Source organism: Bombus terrestris, chromosome 11 (genome assembly GCF_910591885.1).
Source record: "Bombus terrestris chromosome 11, iyBomTerr1.2, whole genome shotgun sequence".
In the NCBI taxonomy this organism is placed as follows: domain Eukaryota; kingdom Metazoa; phylum Arthropoda; class Insecta; order Hymenoptera; family Apidae; genus Bombus; species Bombus terrestris.
Window position 1 is genome coordinate 6,533,542 of NC_063279.1, and position 21,316 is coordinate 6,554,857.

Sequence of the window (21,316 nt, forward strand, 5' to 3'; positions counted from 1 at the left end):
GGTCAGGGTCACTTTTAAAATGTTGTTATCAAACAATTATGTTGTCTCCTTACGTAACAAAAATGTTTACAAATCTGCAGCGTTATTACTGGTAAATGCGTAAGTCAAGTACTTCTTAGATTTAAATCGATAATTTTAAGTCTTTCCTCGTTCATTAAAGTAAAGACATGTGGTAAAAAAAGTTTTCCTTTCTTTATAATTTAATTTGCTTAGATTTGTAATAAAATAAAAAACTAATATTTTGTACTTGAATTACCTAAATGATCAATTTCGAAACACGATATTCAGAATCTATTATTGTAGACTAATAAAAATATTGCGTGCCTATCGTTATGTGTTTTTTATTAACACGTCCAAGCGAATCTACACATACATATTATTCCTAAAATATTTCAGTCATTTCTCTACTGTTAGAACGTATAAAATTCTAAGCAGCTTTGTCGATACACCCTAATTCATACATAGATTTTGCATCTAACGTAAACATAGACCGAAATAAATCGCTAGTAAAATACCTAAAACGTTGCTGTACCATGAATATTTCGATGTAAATATGCGATTTTTACGATACATTCAAGTTTTAATTCAATATTGTTTTGAAACCATAATAAAAATACATTGCACTCTAATGCAAAGTAATAAGAACAACAAAATCTATCTCTTCCGTAGAATTGGAATTTTGGCAAGTATCTTATAGAAGAACGAATAGAAATCAAAGAAAGAAATTAGAACTTTTACACAAATGACTTTCAAATAAATCATCATCACATTTTTGAAAATTATTCGAACGAACAAACAGAATTTCCGTAAATTCACTGGTTACAGAGAAGAAATATAACAGATATATGTAAATATTTATGCTATCAGTATTTTAATGATATTTGTTGGAAAATATGGGAAAACCCACATTTTTTCCGACAATATTAGACGCGATATCATTGCCTTGTTTATGTTTGTATCACCCTGTTTATTTGGGATATAGAGTCGAATACCAATGGCATTTAAAATTCATGTTTGCTTGGTCTGCGTGAACATACGAATAATCATGTACTTCATGATTGGTTACTTGTTCGTTACTGATCCGTGCTAAGCTCGCTCTGCCCACTGCCAGCGCTTTTCTGAGTTTGTTTATCGCGTTTTTATATTCGTTCAGACGCTTCTTCTTGCAGTCCGCTTTTAACTTTCGAAGAGAATTGACCAGTAAAACGAGCGGATCGTCACCATGCGTATATGTGAGTAAATTTATATATGTGTATTTGACCTCCCCTCGGATTATACTGTGTATGTACAATTTCTCTTCGGTAGTTAATGCAAATCCATTTATAATCATTTAAACCTTCCTCAGCAAGTAATTATTTTCCTTTTGTATCTTTAATTTTCGTGATTTTTATGTTCACATCAACGGATGTTATTACAACAAGCAAACGAGTTTATTGTGTTTCAGAAATACGTACTTCAAAGAGATAAATCGTTGTTATCTTCGAGATTTCTACAGCAAGATTGAAATGCTGTCTTTGAGTCTTAAGACTAGACTGGTGATCTTATCGAACTTTTGGCCTTAACATTTTTACTGTGCGATGGTACTAACTATGATGTTTAGTCTTCTACTATGTTTGTCTTTTATAGCATATTTCTTAATAATATTAAATATAGACTTATTGTTTCTTATAGATATTTTTGTTGTATGTATGTTAAACAGATCACCGCATGAAAGGTATATATGGTGTGTTCGGCTACAGGTTTCCGAAAATTTAAGGGATGATTATTGACGTCGTAAATCAAGCAAAAAATTGCTCTTTCGGCTTTGTTTTTTAGTTATCGTCAATTAAAAATTGGTCAATACATCCTTGCAGGTGAGCAAGCCTCCTTACGCGGAAGGAATGTGATCAGCCCAAGCAGTGGCGCGCACAGTGATTCTCAATTCGAACGATACATGGGCTGCAACTTAGCTCGTACAAATTGTGGAAGAGAAGAAATGGTGAATTGAACATTAAGCCAGCACTCGTGGAAATCCATAAGAGTATATCGGAAAGCACCAACTGATATTTCCGACTATAGAAGAGTAATGTTTTCTCTATTCTTTTCCGCCACTAGCGTCCACAGCAAAATGACGCTCGCACCGCGATTGTCCTGGCCGCGAGTAACCACGAAAATGCAACAAATTATAATAGATGTTTGACTTTTTTTGTAAACAAAGCGTGCCTCTTCTCTCCAAATTCTATCGTATTATGCGTTTATATTTCTCCAGTAGTAAAAGTCGAAAGGATTTAAATCTGAAGACCGAGCAGTCCCAGGCACAGGTTCTTTTCAACTTATCCACCTGTTTCCAAAGCAACCGAACCAGTACTATTGCACTACGTTGGTAGAATAAGGTGGTGCACCATCTTGCATGAACCATTTCTGAATGCGTATGGATCTTCACTTGCTGAGAAATGTTCGTTACGTATATTTGTCATTCCACATTTATTAAATGTTCCCTCTTGGGTAAATAATATCCTTGCGGGAAAATTGGATATGCGTTGGATTATCCAACTTATCCATTTGTAAAAATTTGTCTTCTTCAATTATCATGAATATGGTGCAGTATTCTATCTCCCAGTTTCGCACACCAAGCGTACTACACACAGTATACATCCAAGTAACACTCTAATTTGATATTTTCAATTTTATTCTTCCAAAACTGTTTTACCCGTTTGCTTCAAGATGCCTAAAACATGACTAGGTAGTAATAGAGATATCATCCCGAAAGAAATGTTTACAATGCTCTTTTATAATGCTTTAAACATCTTCGTATGATTTATGAATTTATGATGAATTATCCAGGAATTGCAATGATAATTTGAGAAGCGAACAAGCTGTGCACCAGATGTGTGTAAACAAAGCGAAGACCTATTTTGCACAATCTTCAAACCTTATATAGAGCAAGAGATTTATTATTAAGATTTACAATACAATCTATTTTGCCAGTTTCTAATAGCAATTTGTTACTAAATTGTTTTAGTAATAAGAAGTTTCTGGTTGATGGCTCTTGCCCTAATAACAATGTCTGAAGCAGAGGAAAATGTTGAAGCTCTGCGCTCCGTTGTAGAAGGTGCAAATCAATTTAGTTCTTCATTTTTCCAGGTAAAATTGTGGAATTTAAAATTTACTCCAAATACTGATGAATAAATTATGAGACGCTTATTGTTTTCAGACTGTGGTACGACACAATCCTGGCAACCTTATAATGTCCCCTTTAAGTGCAAGTATTGCTCTTGCTATGGCTGCTTGTGGAGCTCGTGGAAACACAGAAGCTCAGTTTAGAAATGTACTTCATCTACCAACATCAGAGAGTGTTGTCACATCTGGTTATCAGTCACTTATTGATAATCTCAATGTAGGTATCTCACATCCCTTTACTTCTATTATTTTAATGTATAGTTTAAATTGTAAATTTATTAATATGAAATAACAAATGCATTATTTTACGTTATATGATATTTTTTTCATGTTTTAATGTAGAATGTCAAGGACAATAAATTGGCTGTTGCAAATAAAGCCTTCATAGCAGCAGATCTAAATTTGAAACCAAGCTACAAAGATTTAACAGAAGTTTACTTTCGCTCTGCTTCTCAATTGGTAAACTTTGCTCAAAATAAAGGAGCTGTGCGTATTATTAATACGTGGGTCGAACAAAATACAAATAACCTCATTAAAGATATTCTAAATACTGGTTTGTATATATTTATTTTATTCATTACTATGTAAAGAAAATACTATAGAAAATTTTGATTGAATGCGTTTTGACTTGAATATGAGTAATCATGCTATGTTGTTTTATATTGTTATGAATGTTTTTTATAAACAGATGCGGTTAATGAGATGACAAAATTAGTACTTGTCAATGCAATATATTTTAAAGGCCAATGGAAAAATAAGTTCGACCCTAAGTTAACGAGAGATATGCCATTTCATACTAGTAAAGTTGAAGTAAAAAATGTTCCTACAATGTATAGTCACAGTATTTACAAATATGGAGAACTTCTAGATTTAAATGCTAAATTCGTTGTAATACCATACAAGGTAAGTTTTGAAGAAAAATGCACTAATGTGTAAAAAGAAGCTGGTTCTTTGTAAAACTTTGTGAAATACACAAAGAAGCTAATATATCTTCTAGGGTAACGAATTCAGTATGGTCATAATTCTTCCAAACGAAATTGATGGTTTGTCTGATGTCCAGAAAAAATTACAAAATACAAGTTTAACGAACATTCTAAGTCAAGGACATGAGGAAAAAATGATATTATGGTTACCAAAGTTCAAGATGGAAAGTATGCTTGAACTTAACGATGTCTTAAAAGAGGTATATATATATATATATATATATAAAGTGTAACTCATGTACAGATAACTACTTCTTGTATTTTAATCCTTATTTTATGTAGATGGGTTTGATTGATGCATTTAATGTTGCTGATTTTTCTGCGATGACTGATGGTGCTTTGTTCATCAGTCGTGTTATCCAAAAGGCATATATTGAAGTGAATGAAGAAGGAAGTGAAGCTGCTGCTGTTACTGGTAAGTGAATAAACATTCTATGTTATGCAGTTTGTATTTAAATTAAGCAGAATATCACTTTGTACAACTATTAAATATGAAAACATTCAAAAAATAATATAATATGACAAGAAGATTTTTTTCATTTATTTCATACTGCTCTTGCTTTGTGGCCACAGATTGATTTTCAGCCGTCTCCATATCATTACTTAGCCTAGATATAGGCTAGATATAGCTACTAATTCTAGATATAGAATTAGAAAATATTAGTTATATTAGTCATATAGAAAATATTAGTTATATAGAATATTAGTTATATAGAAAATATTAGTTAATAGAATGGTTAGGTAACCGTATTTTCTATGAGATAATGGCATAATGTACTTAGGAAACTAAAAAAGAAAACGAAGATAAAAATCTTCATTACAATCTTATCATTGGTGGGATTGAAATTAATTGAAAGCATGATTAACTTGTATGAAAGAGCATGTGTAGCTAGTTACAATGCGCTTGTATCGTGATTAACTTTTTTTATTTCGCTGCTTTACAAATTAGAATGCAGTTATCTAACTGTATGCATTGTTGACTATGTACTTACATTATACATATGCGTATTTGTATACTTGACAGAACGAGATTCTTCGTAATACTATAATGCAATCGACCTTTGATCCAATCTAATTTCGAGGTGAAAGCCAAAAAATCTTTAAATCATGGATGCTTTGCCTTATCGAATCTTATACCCATGTAGAGGTTCTTTGCATAATGAGATATGGCTTTACATTTTATTTTTACATATTTTATATTTTATATTCACTTTACACATATTTTATATAATCGTCCATGTGTGAGTATGTGTGTATGTATACAATTTACGTTATGAGAACTTTTAAAAAATTAAGTAGGAATTAAAAAGTAAGCAATCATTAAGCTAAAAAGGCAGAGTATTCATTGAATTATCACAGTTCCACCAATTTGTGTAATTTGTACTTAATGATTTTGTGGTATGGAATGGATATACAGAAAGTTCCGTTTCGTTCTTACAAATCAACCATAATCAGAAGATGAATTCATTCGAGAATTTAATATAATATAGCTAATTCTGTAAACAAAATGTAGCAGCTTCCTTACTAAATGTCATGTTTTATAATATACTTTCAATCTTAACACGTTCATTATCATCGTCCAAGGAAGAAGTAGCTTCGCACATTCAAAATATCAATATTTAAATAAGGTTCCGTCACAGATATGCGATTGTGAGCCATGAGTTCTGGGTAGCTCTTCGTGCCATTACACATGTATGTGTGTTTGACAGTAACGAACGTGTAAATATCTGCTTCACATCGCTCCTCTTGCTCTATTATTATTCCTTACAAATTATGTTCCTATAATATGTTTTTGATTCATATGTAATAATATGTTAATATATAATTGCATTCATACACTCAAATATAATGTTTGGCGTAATTTTGTTCCAGCTGTCATTGGGTCATTCAGAACGGGTGGTTTATCGTACCCTATACGGAAATTAAAAATTGATCAGCCATTCGTTTATTATATCATAAAAACTATAAATGATGAAAAGGAAAATGATATTAGCGTATCATTATTTTGCGGTTCTGTTATCGAACCCAAAATCTAAGAACAATAGTGCCATAATAGTAATATCATAGTAATGTAATAATTAATTCGTGTGCTCCGTAATTATAAGCTTTTCAATAATACCTTGTCTGACAATAAATGTGTTGTATTCACTTTAAATTTGGATTATTTTGTTCTTACACCAGAAATTATATATACATTTCAGAAAATTAAATAAAAAAAATTAAATAAATCCTACATATTCTCCCTTTTTTAAACAACTTCTTTAAAACAATAATAATTTCCATAAAATTTGTTTCCGCAATACTCTTCGTTCTTACGAGTGTTCCTTGCCCCGCCCCAGAGATGAGAATCGAATATTTTCTGTAATAGGAAACTTTTCCTTTAGCATTGTTTTGTTCCTCTTTCTTTTTCTTTTTCTCATACGTTTTAAATCATAGTTTAATTTTCGTTTAATTATTATTGCGCCAGTTCTGTAAAATACAAACAAAGAAATATTCGCAAGAAAAATATTATTTATGGGATCCTTGTACATCATGTTGCGATGATAAATCAAAATCACCACCTTGTCCGTCAAACCGCAGCCCACGACGATCACGGTAACCAATCTATGGGTACGAACTTTGTCAGGAAAATCCTAATCGTGAGGAAAGTTTTGATAAAAGTAGAGTCAAAGAATTGACGTCACCTAATATATTTTATTAAATGTATTTAAATAATATATATACGTGTACATAGAGAGATCTAAAATATTTCATTATAAATATCTTTTGTAGTACACAAAGGTGATCAGGAAGTAAAATTCTTTCTTGTTCTCACAGGAGAAATTTTTCTACACCATTTAATGTTCCATTAATCCACTTGGAGTTAATACATATTGCACACAACACTTGTGTTTCAAGAATTTCACGAATACCCTCTTCGATTACCTCATTTTCGATATATAGATGTAGCTATTTTCTATGTAGTTAGCAACATCCGGAAGATATTATTTGGAATCATTTCTAACCATACACTCAACAACTACAGTATCACAGTTTATTAGGTAAAGCCATATTTATTATATTTTTCTTTATTTTTCATCTCGCCTACTTAAAACACTTTCTTGTAAATATATATAGAAATTGCGAATCAAATAAATTGCAAAATAATTTTGTTAAATATTCAATGCGTATTATTTGATACGTAAAATAGTTTTAGTGTATAATGTATTTGATCCTATACATTGCATACATGTACTCAAATACCTACATGCTTACGAAGTCTGCTTATTTAAACAAAATTTACTTGTAGATGTCTCTTATTCGTTATTTATAAAATCTACAGAATTCCAATTTACATTTAATAGTCTAAATATTACTAAAAAATAAATTCAATTTGTTACATATTCTAATTGTAACGATGACAAAAATTACGTAATTATTTTAACATCATGTATTATATCAGTACATTTTATATTTCACGTACTTAAGTTGGAAAAATTATTTTATTTCCAACTCCTATGCTTCTTTCTATTATTACTTAAGGTTCGCCAGATTTCTTTGCGTTTATTTTATTACTCATGCGCTATTCTTCTAGTTTCAAGCATGTGCGCTTGAAACTGCAACTATGAATTGATCGGTCTGTTGAAGACTGCGTTTCATTTAATTTTGAGGAGTTTCTAGCATATTACGTACTAAGCTGTATAGCGTACCCGTTGTGTAGTGTTCATAGGTGACACGAATGAATTTGGAATAATTTAAAGGAGGTGCGAGCAGGTACAGGTATATTATGCGAAAAATGTGCTATTTGTACAACGCTTGTACGATTTGGTAAACATACCTATTATGGATTACTAATGTTTTTTTTCCATTGAACCAGATAAATTCTTTGACAGCATGTGTACATGAATCATATATATTTATATATTCATATCATGTTTCATCAAATAAATATGTAGAACCAATTTCCGTGATGATAGATAGAAAGAAGATATCGCTAAAGAGGTCAGGGTCACTTTTAAAATGTTTTCACTTCCTTCTAAAATGTTGTTATCAAACAATTATGTTGTCTCCTTACGTAACAAAAATGTTTACAAATCTGCAGCGTTATTACTGGTAAATGCGTAAGTCAAGTACTTCTTAGATTTAAATCGATAATTTTAAGTCTATCCTCGTTCATTAAAGTAAGGACACGTGGTAAAAAAAGTTTTCCTTTCGTTATAATTTAATTTGCTTAGATTTGTAATAAAATAAAAAACTAACATTTTGTACTTGAATTACCTAGATGATCAATTTCGAAACACGATATTCAGAATCTATTATTGTAGACTAATAAAAACATTGCGTGCCTATTGTTATGTGTTTTTTATTAAGACTTCCAGCGAATCTACAAATACATATTATTCCTAGAATATTTCAGTCATTTCTCTACTGTTAGAACGTATAAAATTCTAAGCAGCTTTGTCCATACACCCTAATTCATGCATAGATTTTGCATCTAACGTAAACATCGATCGAAATAAATCGCTAGTAAGATACCTAAAACGTTGTTGTACCATAAATATTTGATGTAAATATGCGATTTTTACTATACATTTAAGCTTAATTCAATATTGTTTTGAAACCATAATAAAAATATATTGCACTCTAATGCAAAGTAATACGAACATAAAAATCTATTTCTTCCGTAGAATTGGAATTTTGGAAAGTATCTTATAGAAGAACGAATAGAAATCAAAGAAAGAAATTAGAACTTTTACACAAATGACTTCCAAATAAATCATCATCACATTTTTGAAAATTATTCGAACGAACAAACAGAATTTCCGTAAATTCACTGGTTACAGAGAAGACATATAACAGATATATGTAAATATTTATGCTATCAGTATTTTAATGATATTTGTTGGAAAATATGGGAAAACCCACATTTTTTCCGACAATATTAGACGCGATATCATTGCCTTGTTTATGTTTGTATCACCCTGTTTATTTGGGATATAGAGTCGAATACCAATGGCATTTAAAATTCATGTTTGTTTGGTCTATGCGGACATACGAATAATCATGTACTTCGTGATTGGTTACTTGTTCGTTACTGATCCGTGGTAAGTTCGCTCTGCCCACTGCCAGCGCTTTTCTGAGTTTGTTTATCGCGTTTTTATATTCGTTCAGACGTTTGTTCTTGCAGTCCGCTTTTAACTTTCGAAGAGAATTGGCCAGTAAAACGAGCGGATCGTCACCATGCGTATATGTGAGTAAATTTATATATGTGTATTTGACCTCCCCTTGTATTATACCGAGTATGTACAATTCCTCTTCGGTAGTTAATGCAAATCCATTAATAATCATTTAAACCTTCCTCAGCAAGTAATTATTTTCCTTTTGTATCTTCAATTTTCGTGATTTTTATGTTCGCATCAACGGATGTTATTACTACAAGCAAACGAGTTTATTATGTTTCAGAAATATGTACTTCAAAAAGATACATAGTTGTTATTTTCGAGATTTTTACAGCAGGACTGAAACGCTGTCTTTGAGTCTAAAGACTAGTCTGATAATCTCTTCGACCTTTTAGCATTAGCATTTTTACAGTGCAATAATACTTCTAAATAATAATGTTTAGTCGCTTACCAGTTTATTTCTTTTGTAGCATATTTCATAGATATGAAACAAAAACTTATTTTTTTTTATACATATTTTTGTTCCATGTATGTTGCTCATTTCACTGCGTAAAAGCTATACACAGGATGTTCCGCTACAGGTTTCCCAATATTTAAGTGGTGATTCTTGACGTCGAAACTCAAAGAAAAAAATTTCGCCTTCTGCTTTGTTTTTTAGTTATCGTTAATTAAAAATCGGCCAAAATATCCCCGCAAGTGAGCAAGCCTCCTTACACCGACGAAAGGTGGTCAGCATAAGTACTGGGGCACACAGTGATCCTCAATTCGAACGATACATGGGCTGCAGCTTAGCTCGTACAAATCATGGAAGAGAAGAAATGGTGGATTGAACATTAAGCCAGCATACTCGTGGCAATCCATAAGAACATATCGAAAAGCATCTAATGATAAATCCGACTACAGAGGATTAATGTTTCCTGTTATCCTTCCTAGTGTCCACAGCAAAATGACACTCGCACCGCGATTGTCTTGGCCGCGAGTAGCCACAAAAATGCAACAAATTACAACAGATGTTCGACATTTTTTTGTAAACAGAGCGTGGCACCTCTCTTAAAATTTTACCGTATTGTATCTTCACGTATCCCCAGTAGTAAGAGTCGAGGGGATTTAAATCCAGCCCATCGAGCAGGCCAAGGCACTGTTCTTCTTCGACCGATCCACCTGTTCCCAAAACAGCTGAGCAAGTACCCTTGCACAGCGTTGATAGAATGTTATGGTGCACCATCCCGCACGAACCATTTCTTAATTCTTGTCGATTTTTACATGCCCCGAAATGTTAGTTGCGTATATTTGTTAATCCACATTTATTAAAAGTTCCCTCTTCAGTAACTAACATTCTAGCGGGAAAATTGGAATTGCGTAGGACCTTCCAACTCATTTATTTGCAAACATTTTTTCTTCTTCAATTTTCATGAATATGGTGCAGTATCTTATCTCCCAATTTCGGATCGACCTGATCAGTTCGTCCGCCAGGTTTAGCAGGTTTTAAGGTACCGGTATCTCGCAATCGTTGGTCTATATTCCAAAATGTCTTTGCACTGGGCATAGTTCTTTTGCTATCAGCCGCACTGTAACAAAAGTGCATGTTTAGTAGCTCTGAAAATGTATACATTTTGTAATAAATATGACGATATAAATAATAAGCGACGCATAGAATTGCTATACTGCATACAACACTTAACACGCGCACTGCACACATTATACATCCAAGTAATACTCTAACTTGATATTTTCAGTTCTCTGAAACTTCCACGTTGACCGTCGGAATGATTTTATTCTTCCAAAACTGTTCTACCCTTTTGCTTCAAAATGCCTAAAACATGACTAGGTAGTAATAGAGAAATCATTCCGAAAGAAATATTTCCTATACTTTTTGCCAATGCTTTCACCACCTTCGTATGACTCAGAATTATCCAGGAATTGCAATAATATTTGAGAAGTTCGTTTTGAAAGCAAGAGTATGGTGATGAGGAAGCGAACAAGCTGTGCACCAGATGTGTTTAAAGAAAGCGGAGATCTATTTTGCACAATCAAAATTCAAACCTTACATAGCAAGAGATTTATTATTAAGATTCACAATACAATCTATTTTGCCAGTTTCTAATAGCAATTTGTTACTAAATTGTTTTAGTAATAGGAAGTTTCTGGTTGGTGGCTCTTGCCCTAACAATGTCAGAAGCAGAGACAAATGTTGAAGCACTGCGCTCCGTTGTAGAAGCTGCAAATCAATTTGGTTCTTCATTATCCCAGGTAAAATAGTGCAATTTAAAATTTGTTCAAAATACTGCTTATGAAGTGCTTATTCATCCGGTAGATGATTGAAAATGAATAAATTATGAGACACTTGTTGTTTTCAGACTGTGATACAACACAATCCTGGCAACCTTATAATGTCCCCTTTAAGTGCAAGTATTGGTCTTGTTATGGCTGCTTGTGGAGCTCGTGAAAACACAGAAGCCCAGTTTAGAAATGTACTTCATCTACCAACATCAGAGAGTGTTGTCACATCTGGTTATCAGTCACTTATTGATAATCTCAATGTAGGTATCTCTGCCAACCAATTACTTTTATTATTTTAATGTATAGCATAAACTATAAATTTATTGATATAAAATAATAAATTTATTATTTTACGCTATATAATATTTTTTTCATGTTTTAATGTAGAATGTGAAAGACAATAAATTGGCTGTTGCAAATAAAGCCTTCATAGCAACAGATTTAAATTTGAAACCAAGCTACAAAGATTTAACAGAAGTTTACTTCCGCTCTGCTTCTCAATTGGTAAACTTTACTCATAATAAGGAAGCTGTAAATACTATTAATAGTTGGGCTGAAAAAAATACAAATAATCTCATTAAAGAGCTTATAACTCCTGGTTTGTATATATTTATTTTATTCATTACTATGTAAAGAAAATACTATACAAAATTTTGATTGAATGCATTTTAACTTCAATATGACTAATCATACTATGTAGTTTTATATTGTTATGAATGTTTTTTATAAACAGATGACATAGATGAGAGAACAAAATTAGTACTTGTCAATGCAATATATTTTAAAGGCCAATGGAAAGATAAGTTCAACCTTAAGTTAACGAGAGATATGCCATTTCATACTAGTAAAGTTGAAGTAAAAAATGTTCCTACAATGTATAGACGTGGTAAATACAAATATGGAGACCTCGTAGATTTAAATGCGAAATTCGTTGTAATACCATACAAGGTAAGTTTTGAAGAAAAATGTACTAATGTGTAAAAAGAAGCTGCTTCTTTGTAAAACTTCGTGAAATACAAAAAGGAGCTAATATATCTTCTAGGGTGACGAATTCAGTATGGTCATAATTCTTCCAAACGAAATTGATGGTTTGTCTGATGTCCAGAAAAAATTACAAAATACAAGTTTAACGAACATTCTAAGTCAAGGACATGAGGAAGAAGTGAACTTATGGTTACCAAAGTTTAAGATGGAAAGTATGCTTAAACTTAATGATGTCTTAAAAGAGGTATGTATATATAAAGTGTAATTCATGTACAGATAACTATTTCTTGTATTTTAATTCTTATTTATGTAGATGGGTTTGACTGATGCATTTAGTTATCGCGCTAATTTTTCTGCGACTGCTGATGGTACATTGTATATCAGCCATGTTATCCAAAAGGCATACATTGAAGTTAACGAAGAAGGAAGTGAAGCTGCCGCTGCTACTGGTAAGTGAATAGACATTCTATGTTATGCAGTTTATATTTAAATTAAGCAGAATATCACTTTGTACAACTATTAAATATGAAAACATTCAAAAAATAATATAATATGACAAGAAGATTTTTTTCATTTATTTCATACTGCTCTTGCTTTGTGGCCACAGATTGATTTTCAGCCGTCTCCATATCATTACTTAGCCTAGATATAGGCTAGATATAGCTACTAATTCTAGATATAGAATTAGAAAATATTAGTTATATTAGTCATATAGAAAATATTAGTTATATAGAATATTAGTTATATAGAAAATATTAGTTAATAGAATGGTTAGGTAACCGTATTTTCTATGAGATAATGGCATAATGTACTTAGGAAACTAAAAAAGAAAACGAAGATAAAAATCTTCATTACAATCTTATCATTGGTGGGATTGAAATTAATTGAAAGCATGATTAACTTGTATGAAAGAGCATGTGTAGCTAGTTACAATGCGCTTGTATCGTGATTAATTTTTTTTTATTTCGCTGCTTTATAAATTAGAATGCAGTTATCTAACTGTATGCATTGTTGATTATGTACTTACATTATACATATGCGTATTTGTATATTTGACAGAACGAGATTCTTCGTAATACTATAATGCAATCGACCTTTGATCCAATCTAATTTCGAGGTGAAAGCCAAAAAATCTTTAAATCATGGATGCTTTGCCTTATCGAATCTTATACCCATGTAGAGGTTCTTCGCATAATGAGATATGGCTTTACATTTTATTTTTACATATTTTATATTTTATATTCACTTTACACATATTTTATATAATCGTCCATGTGTGAGTATGTCTGTGTGTATACAATTTACGTTATGAGTACTTTTAAAAAATTAAGTAGGAATTAAAAAGTAAGCAATCATTAAGCTAAAAAGGCAGAGTATTCATTGAATTATCACAGTTCCACCAATCTGTGTAATTTGTACTTAATGATTTTGTGGTATGGAATTGATATACAGAAAGCTCCGTTTCGTTCTTACAAATCAACCATAATCAGTAGATGAATTCATTCGAGAATTTAATATAATATAGCTAATTCTGTAAACAAAATGTAGCAGCTTCCTTACTAAATGTCATGTTTTATAATATACTTTCAATCTTAACACGTTCATTATCATCGTCCAAGGAAGAAGTAGCTTCGCACATTCAAAATATCAATATTTAAATAAGGTTCCGTCACAGATATGCGATTGTGAGCCATGAGTTCTGGGTAGCTCTTCGTGCCATTACACATGTATGTGTGTTTGACAGTAACGAACGTGTAAATATCTGCTTCACATCGCTCCTCTTGCTCTATTATTATTCCTTACAAATTATGTTCCTATAATATGTTTTTGATTCATATGTAATAATATATTAATATATAATTCATACACTCAATATTCATACACTCAAATATAATGTTTGGCGTAATTTTGTTTCAGCTGTCATTGAGTCATATAGAATGGGTGATATACGGCGTCCTGCACGGAAATTCAAAATTGATCAGCCATTCGTTTATTATATCATAAAAACTATAAATGATGAAAAGGAAAGTGATATTAGCTTATCATTATTCAGCGGTTCTGTTATCGAACCCAAAATCTAAGAACAGTAGTGCCATAATAGTAATATCATAGTAATGTAATAATTAATTCGTGTGCTCCGTAATTATAAGCTTTTCAATAATAAATGACGATAAATGTGTTGCACTTACTTCCAATTTGGATTATTTTGTCCTTATGCCACAAATAATCATAACTTAAAATTATATATATGTTTCGAAAATAAATAAAAAAAATAAATTATCAATATTCTCCTCTTTTTAAACAACTCTTTTAAATAAAAACAATTTACATAAAATTTATTTCAGCAATATTCTTTATTCGTGTTAGTTTTCGTATTCCTCCCCCACTCCGGTGGTGAGGATCGGTCGACCATTTTTCTACGGTTTTTATAAAAACCAAGCTGAAGATCAAGACATAGTAATGTTATTCAATGGACACGTTAATTGTCCTTAAAAATATATTATTTTGATATTTGTATTGGATAGAGATTATGTACGGGTATAATCTTGATAGGCAAAAGCCATTCAAAGTAGAAAAAGAAGAATTAAATAAATAGATAAAATAAATACGGGAATTATTGGTACCTTATTCGCCCTATGGCTTTCGGTGATTTTTGTATATATTGCAGAAATCAACATTTCCCACTGCAGTGAATTCTGCTTACAATTGTGCATCCGTGACAGCATATGCCAGTATTGTTTACTGGCCGCCTGATGGCGGTTAGATTAATTACCACCTAACTCAACATATATATAAATAATGTACAAAAGGGAAGAATTAGATTTGGGTTAGACGTTATTTTATTCAGCTGACAACTAATATTAGTACATACGCTGTTACGGATTCACAATTATAGGCTGAATTCAATATACTGGCACCGGCTGCTTTTTGCGAGTATATCGGCAACTAAAACCAACTGCCGGTTGTACTATATAGGAAAAAATTGTTCAAAATTTGGTTTCTATAACATATTTCAAAATCATCGAAATCGGAAAGGATAGAACGTTTGTACAAATTCTTATATGTATTAATTTTTCATAATTTGTATATGAATTTTTAAGCAACATATGGCAAATATATAATGCATGTATAGTTACAGCCGATTCTATTACCAGCCGTACTAAAAGTGTACACTACAAGATGTCGCGAAAGACTTGCAGAACATTTTGAATAACTTTTTCCTATACATATAAACGCCGTTCAGGCTTAATTTCCGCAACATTAGGAGGAAACTGCCGGTACCACTCCAATGAATTCTGGCTATAATTGCGCGTCTGTGACAGCGTATGCATCAGTATATTTGTAGGACCGACAATTTTTTGCGAATATTTTGAAAGCTAAGGTCGAACAGCGATTATATGTATAGCAAAAGTTATTCAGAATCTTATCTCTAACAACATACTCAAAACTCATCGAAGTCGATGAGATGGATGAGCCATCAATAATTACCAAAGTTATCTTCATTGAGTATGTTACTTGACGTAAATATTGTAATTTATTAATCAGATGTAACATTCCATAAGAGTAAACAATAGACTTAATGTAGCATTATTACTAAAAATATCATTTAGTATAAAGGTGCGGAAATAAAAAGTAACTACTTTTCGCAATTTTGTATTTCAAATTAAATGTACCTGCTTTAACAGAAAGTATGTTAAAATTACTCCGACATTTCTTATTAACATTGCTTTCCTTTTATATTGTTAACGTGTTGTCTCGTATATATAATTTATTATTTTACAATTTTGTAGTAGGGATGCAAGTAATAGGGATGTAATAATCAATCTTATAATTGAAATTCCAAGATTCAGAATCGATCGCCCATTTATCTTCTACATCGTTCTATGTTATAATAGAAAGACAGAAATTCTTGAAATCTATCATTATTTACAGGTCACACCAATGAACCGAAAGTTTAACGCAAATTAACAATATAAAAGAATTTATTAATATTATGTAATTTTGCTGAATAAACTAATCAAGTTGTAACAAATAATATATAATGTATATGATAAAAAGTAATAGAAACTTTAAACAATTTAGTTTACTTAATAACGTTCAATAGGAATGATTTTTATCCAATGACTTGCATGATAACTTGAACATGTTGATGAAAGCGTAACAGTAATAAGTGTGGAAAAAGAATATTTTTTGACTTAACAAAAGCTTGATTTATTCTTCTCATAAAAACAACTATTGAATAACATAATTGCCTTATCATTAAAGTATCTTTTTTTGTTTTAATTCTGCATCTTTTATAATTTTTAGAAAAAAAATATATTGCACAATTTACGTAAATTGAATAAATCAAGTATGCACTATATTTCATACTTCAAAGATATTATTCTTTTCTTATATTATTAACAAATTGATAAAGAAAATAATACTTTATTTTCTTTTTAGATGGTAATATAATAATAGTTAGGAATGTTTATGAACGTTTTGTTATTTAACTACTGTATAAAATGGAAGCAAAGCGAGAAATATATTATTTATTTGTATAACTAACTTATTACGCAATTTTCTGGTTTTGGGAATTTTATGGAATGTGCAATTTCAGTAGATGCAGTACCAGTTGATGTAAGAGAATTTCGACGTGATACAATCGCAGGCATACTAGTAGTAGTATCTAAAAATTCATCATCGTTATCGGAATCAGTATCTTTGTCTTTATTGTCTTTCAATTTTCTTGGGATTAAATCATGAATATATTTTTCAATCATCTGTCGATTCTCAGTTGGAAGTGTATTAGGATTATTCAACACATATGGCAAGCTATCATTCATTGTTTGTTGTTCTTTAGACATTGTTTCAATACACATACGCTGTAATTCAGCCAACGCCTCATCCATGAAACGCACGCTCTGTTTACGATCTGATATAACATTGCTATTGAATTCAAGGGGTCTGCACATCTCGCTATTAGAATCCTTTCGCTTTAAATTTTCAGTATTGGATCTTGTAAAACCTATAGGAAAGTTTGGCTTTTGATTTGTTACGTTGCAAGAAGGACCATATGTTATTTGCTGTTCGTTTATTGGGTCTTCATATTTATTTAACATCCAGTCTTGAACATAGTTTTGATCATTTTTTGTTTGAATTTCTTTGGACATAGTTTTAGGTTGCCCCGTTGTGTATAACTCATTATAAAAAGTTGGAGGTACATTTTGTGTATTAATTTGATGTTTATGTGTATTTGGCTGAACTAAATGCCCAAGGTATTGTTGTCCAGTTTGTCCTCCAGCATCTTTCCATCTTCCTGTATTCATTACAAGCTGAGCTAACTGTTGAATTGTTTGTTTGGGTACCATTTGTATGGATGTTTTTTCATGATTACTAGAAATGGTTCCTATTTTTGCTGGCGTAGACGTATCACAAGGTTCGTCAGGAATGTAAATAGGTTTTATATCGAATTGCCGTAGACGGTCATAACTTTCACCTTGACCCGCCAATAAATCATCATCGATATCTCTTAATTTTTTTTTATTTATATTTGACATATTAGAACAACTTATAAATTGTTCAGCTGTGCGGCATTCATTCTCTAAAAATGCCGCAGTTAATATCATTGCTGGTGTGGGTTCTCTTTGAGTAAATAATTTTCTACGTGAATGTAAAGTTTGGCTTATTGTTGCTTCAAGGCGAGCGTTTTCTATTTTCTCCTCTAGTTCTTTCTCCATGTTCAAGAAATTTTTAGTTTCAAATATCAACGTTTCTATATCCATGGCTTTCTCCACTTCCCTAGCTATACGTCTCTCCGCAGACGATTGAGTTCGTGTTTCCCTAGATGTAGTTGTTTGTAAACCTAATCGCTGCTGAGCTTTCACAAAAGGCGATTGTGATACTGGTCCCAATTTTGACCATATAGTACCAGGTTTCTTCACTGGACTAGTTAAAGGTGATACTACACCTGGTCTTGTTACTATCGTATTTTGATTAATCAATTCAATGTTCGAACTTGGTATTGTACAAGGTACACGACAAGGTTTTGGAGGAACTAGATCTAACTTTGGAGGTGCAACACCAGGTCGTGGAGGAGGTACTAAGGATGTTATCGTAGGTTCTGGTGGTGGTGGAGGTATTTCGATATCTCCTTCTGAAGTTTGCTTTGTAAGTATAGAAGCATGAACAACTTTTAATAGATCGTCTAAACGATTTTCAAGCCTACTTTGACGGTTTCTATCTATGTCTAGAAATTTTGTCACCATATCGTTTTGTGCTGTAAGTATCTGAAATAATACAAAGTTAAAAAACAAATCATCTGATTACACGTGCTAATAAGATGAAACAGCGATTTGTACTTTACCTTATTAACAACTTCATTTTGAGAGTTAATGGCACTTAACACGAGTTGCTCTAATTTCTCAGTTTTCTTTTTTCTTAATGGTACATCCGGGATATTATCTGTATTGACGGTACTATCTTTTGATTTATTATCATTTTCGGATGGAGTTGGTGAATCTATCAGAAATTCTAACAAGCTATCATCATTATATGTTGCGTTATTTGTAATCACAGAAATCTCAGGATTTTGTACTCTTAATGAGTTTGTAGTTTGCGTAATTGTATTATAAGTTTTATTTAAATTGGGTGATTTTCCATCACTCTTTGATTGATAGAAAGCATCATTTAAATTTTGAGATACATCTGGTGAATAATCTGGGGACAAAGATCCAATTCGTTTTGTATCTTCTACAACAGGTATATGAGCTGAACAATTGCCATATAGCTGTTTGCACATATTTGTTAAAGCCTGATCTAGCACAGTTTTTCGTGGTTCCTGAGGCATTGCACGATTATTTGTATTTACTAAGTATTGCAACTGATTGTGTTGTTGAATTACATGTTCTACATTAGGATTTTGCATTGTCATTGAACTAAGTTGCATTGGTACATTTATAGATTGTGCTGTTAAACCTTGATTTAAATTTTGTAGATTTTGCTCAAGATTTAAGTTATTCACTAAAATGTTCTGCTTATTGCACATATGATTCTGTTGCAAATTATGCTGCATATTTTCTTGGATTATTTGATTTTGCACATTTTGTACCGTATTTTGGAAAGGTATTTCTCCATAATTATAACCTGGTACTAAATTTTGTTTACAATTTACATTTAATGATTCTTCTACTGGAAAAGTATTGCACTGTGTTGATTTAACAGCTATCTGAGTTAACTGTTCACCAGTATTGATAGCTACATCCCTTGTTGGAGAAAAGACTCTATAAGGACGTGCTATTATAGTTTCATTTGATTCAGGAGAATCAGGATATTCATTTTCACCTATAGGATAATTTATATGTTAAACTTCCTTTAATATATTTAAAATACTATCTAAATAAAAGAATATAATTCTTACGTCCTAATGTCCATGTAGGTGATAATGCTTCTGTACGATGGAGTGATGGTACAGGCTCTTGAATTTTATGTCTCACTTGCAAATTTTTACTCGTTTTTACTTCCTTTGGAGGAGACTTAACATTTATTGTTGCATCTAATGAAAAATAAAAAATTAAATTCTTTAATTATGGTATCCATTAAATAAATATTTATTATATACTTCGAACTATTAATTTTGATAACTGAAATAATAAATAATTTAGCAATTTATTTTCAATATGTCTTACCCACAGTATCTATGCCAATAATATTTTCTTCAATACGTTTATTTTTAAGAACTCTATCAATTGATTCATAATATTGCTCTACACCAGCGCGAGTACCAGCTCGTTTGGCTTCACGGTAACAAACCAAGACCTGTTTCATTCGTGATCGACATTGTTTACCTGAGACATTATATCCTTTCTTTTTTATATATCGTGCAATATTTTCCCAAACAAGTTGTGGCTTCGAAGCATAGTCAAGTTGTTTTTGCACTTGCCTATCCGACCACACCGATACTAAGAGCGAAGTACTTTCAGGGGTCCATTTATATTTAATATTGTCTCCAGAATCACTCATTTCACAACGAATATCTTTTACTTTCTTCCCACCAAATGTATTGAAACTAATATAAGAACTAGGATACAATATACTCTCATAAAATAACGCAAAGAATTGCGATGTATATTAGTACATATCAACAGGTTGTAACCAAACAAAACTCATCACGTAACAGATGACGCCGAACTCCAGCAATGCACATGAACAGTGCACTCAGATCAACCGATTCTAACCGACAACAATTTAAATTTTAAAGACCTGTGCAACAGGTGGGGGGGAGAGAGATGCAATGGGTAGGGGTAGGAAGCACATCAGTAATAGGAAGTAGTAGCAACATCATATGAATGATATACTCATATTCTGTATGAATTCCAGTTTAGTTTATTCATTTCTTTCAATGTACAAAGATTATACATTCGATTTTGCTCTTTAGTATCGTATAACACACATAAGGTAATATTTTATGTAATTATTAAATTGCAGGTTTTTATGCAATTATGAAAAATTTAAAGATACAAGAATGCTTAGAATGCATAGAATGCGCATAACATACTACAATATATAAAATATCTAATGTAAATGTATACAGTACTCGTTATAGTATTTGTAGATAAAATAGATATATACTTAAATTATACTCATTCAAATGTGCTCATGGAAATGTGAATTCCAATGTGAAATATGTTTCTTGAGATTCAATAAACACATATTTCTATAGCCACCTATTTTTATTTAAACTTATAATACAGAAATTTGTATTATTATCTA

At 31.5% G+C, this 21,316-nt stretch overlaps 2 protein-coding genes and 1 long non-coding RNA gene across 5 annotated transcripts; 1 reads left to right on the forward strand and 2 right to left on the reverse strand.

Moving 5' to 3' along the window:
* The first annotated feature begins 1,073 nt into the window (after positions 1-1,073).
* Positions 1,074-14,753, forward strand: LOC100652301 (serine protease inhibitor 3/4). Of its 3 annotated transcripts, XM_048409828.1 has the most exons (9): positions 1,074-1,232; positions 3,002-3,123; positions 3,194-3,376; positions 3,502-3,712; positions 3,848-4,062; positions 4,157-4,342; positions 4,425-4,557; positions 6,015-6,070; positions 14,539-14,753. In XM_048409828.1, exons 1-9 carry the CDS (start codon positions 1,223-1,225, stop codon positions 14,644-14,646), a joined length of 1,224 nt encoding a protein of 407 aa, XP_048265785.1. In that variant the 5' UTR covers positions 1,074-1,222; the 3' UTR covers positions 14,647-14,753. The 3 variants fall into 3 exon arrangements, with proteins under 3 accessions (XP_048265785.1, XP_048265784.1, XP_020721343.2); XM_048409827.1 differs by lacking the exons at positions 3,002-3,123; positions 3,194-3,376; positions 3,502-3,712; ... (2 more) ...; positions 4,425-4,557; positions 6,015-6,070 and adding exons at positions 11,433-11,551; positions 11,659-11,841; positions 11,969-12,179; ... (1 more) ...; positions 12,624-12,809; positions 12,879-13,014 and having other exon boundaries at positions 1,208-1,232; positions 14,483-14,753; XM_020865684.2 differs by lacking the exons at positions 1,074-1,232; positions 3,002-3,123; positions 3,194-3,376; ... (3 more) ...; positions 4,425-4,557; positions 6,015-6,070 and adding exons at positions 9,263-9,372; positions 11,433-11,551; positions 11,659-11,841; ... (2 more) ...; positions 12,624-12,809; positions 12,879-13,014 and having other exon boundaries at positions 14,483-14,753.
* On the reverse strand, positions 9,516-10,303 carry LOC125385897. The gene is made up of 2 exons (XR_007225633.1): positions 9,753-10,303; positions 9,516-9,554 (listed from the first exon to the last, which is right to left on the reverse strand). It is a non-coding gene; the product is annotated as an uncharacterized LOC125385897 (long non-coding RNA).
* A 1,450-nt stretch (positions 14,754-16,203) lies between the features above and the next one.
* Positions 16,204-20,763, reverse strand: LOC100648369. Its single transcript, XM_012314071.3, has 4 exons — positions 20,233-20,763; positions 19,965-20,099; positions 18,912-19,888; positions 16,204-18,834 (listed from the first exon to the last, which is right to left on the reverse strand). Exons 1-4 carry the CDS (start codon positions 20,564-20,566, stop codon positions 17,110-17,112), a joined length of 3,171 nt encoding a protein of 1,056 aa, XP_012169461.2. The 5' UTR covers positions 20,567-20,763; the 3' UTR covers positions 16,204-17,109.
* Positions 20,764-21,316: the final 553 nt, after the last annotated feature.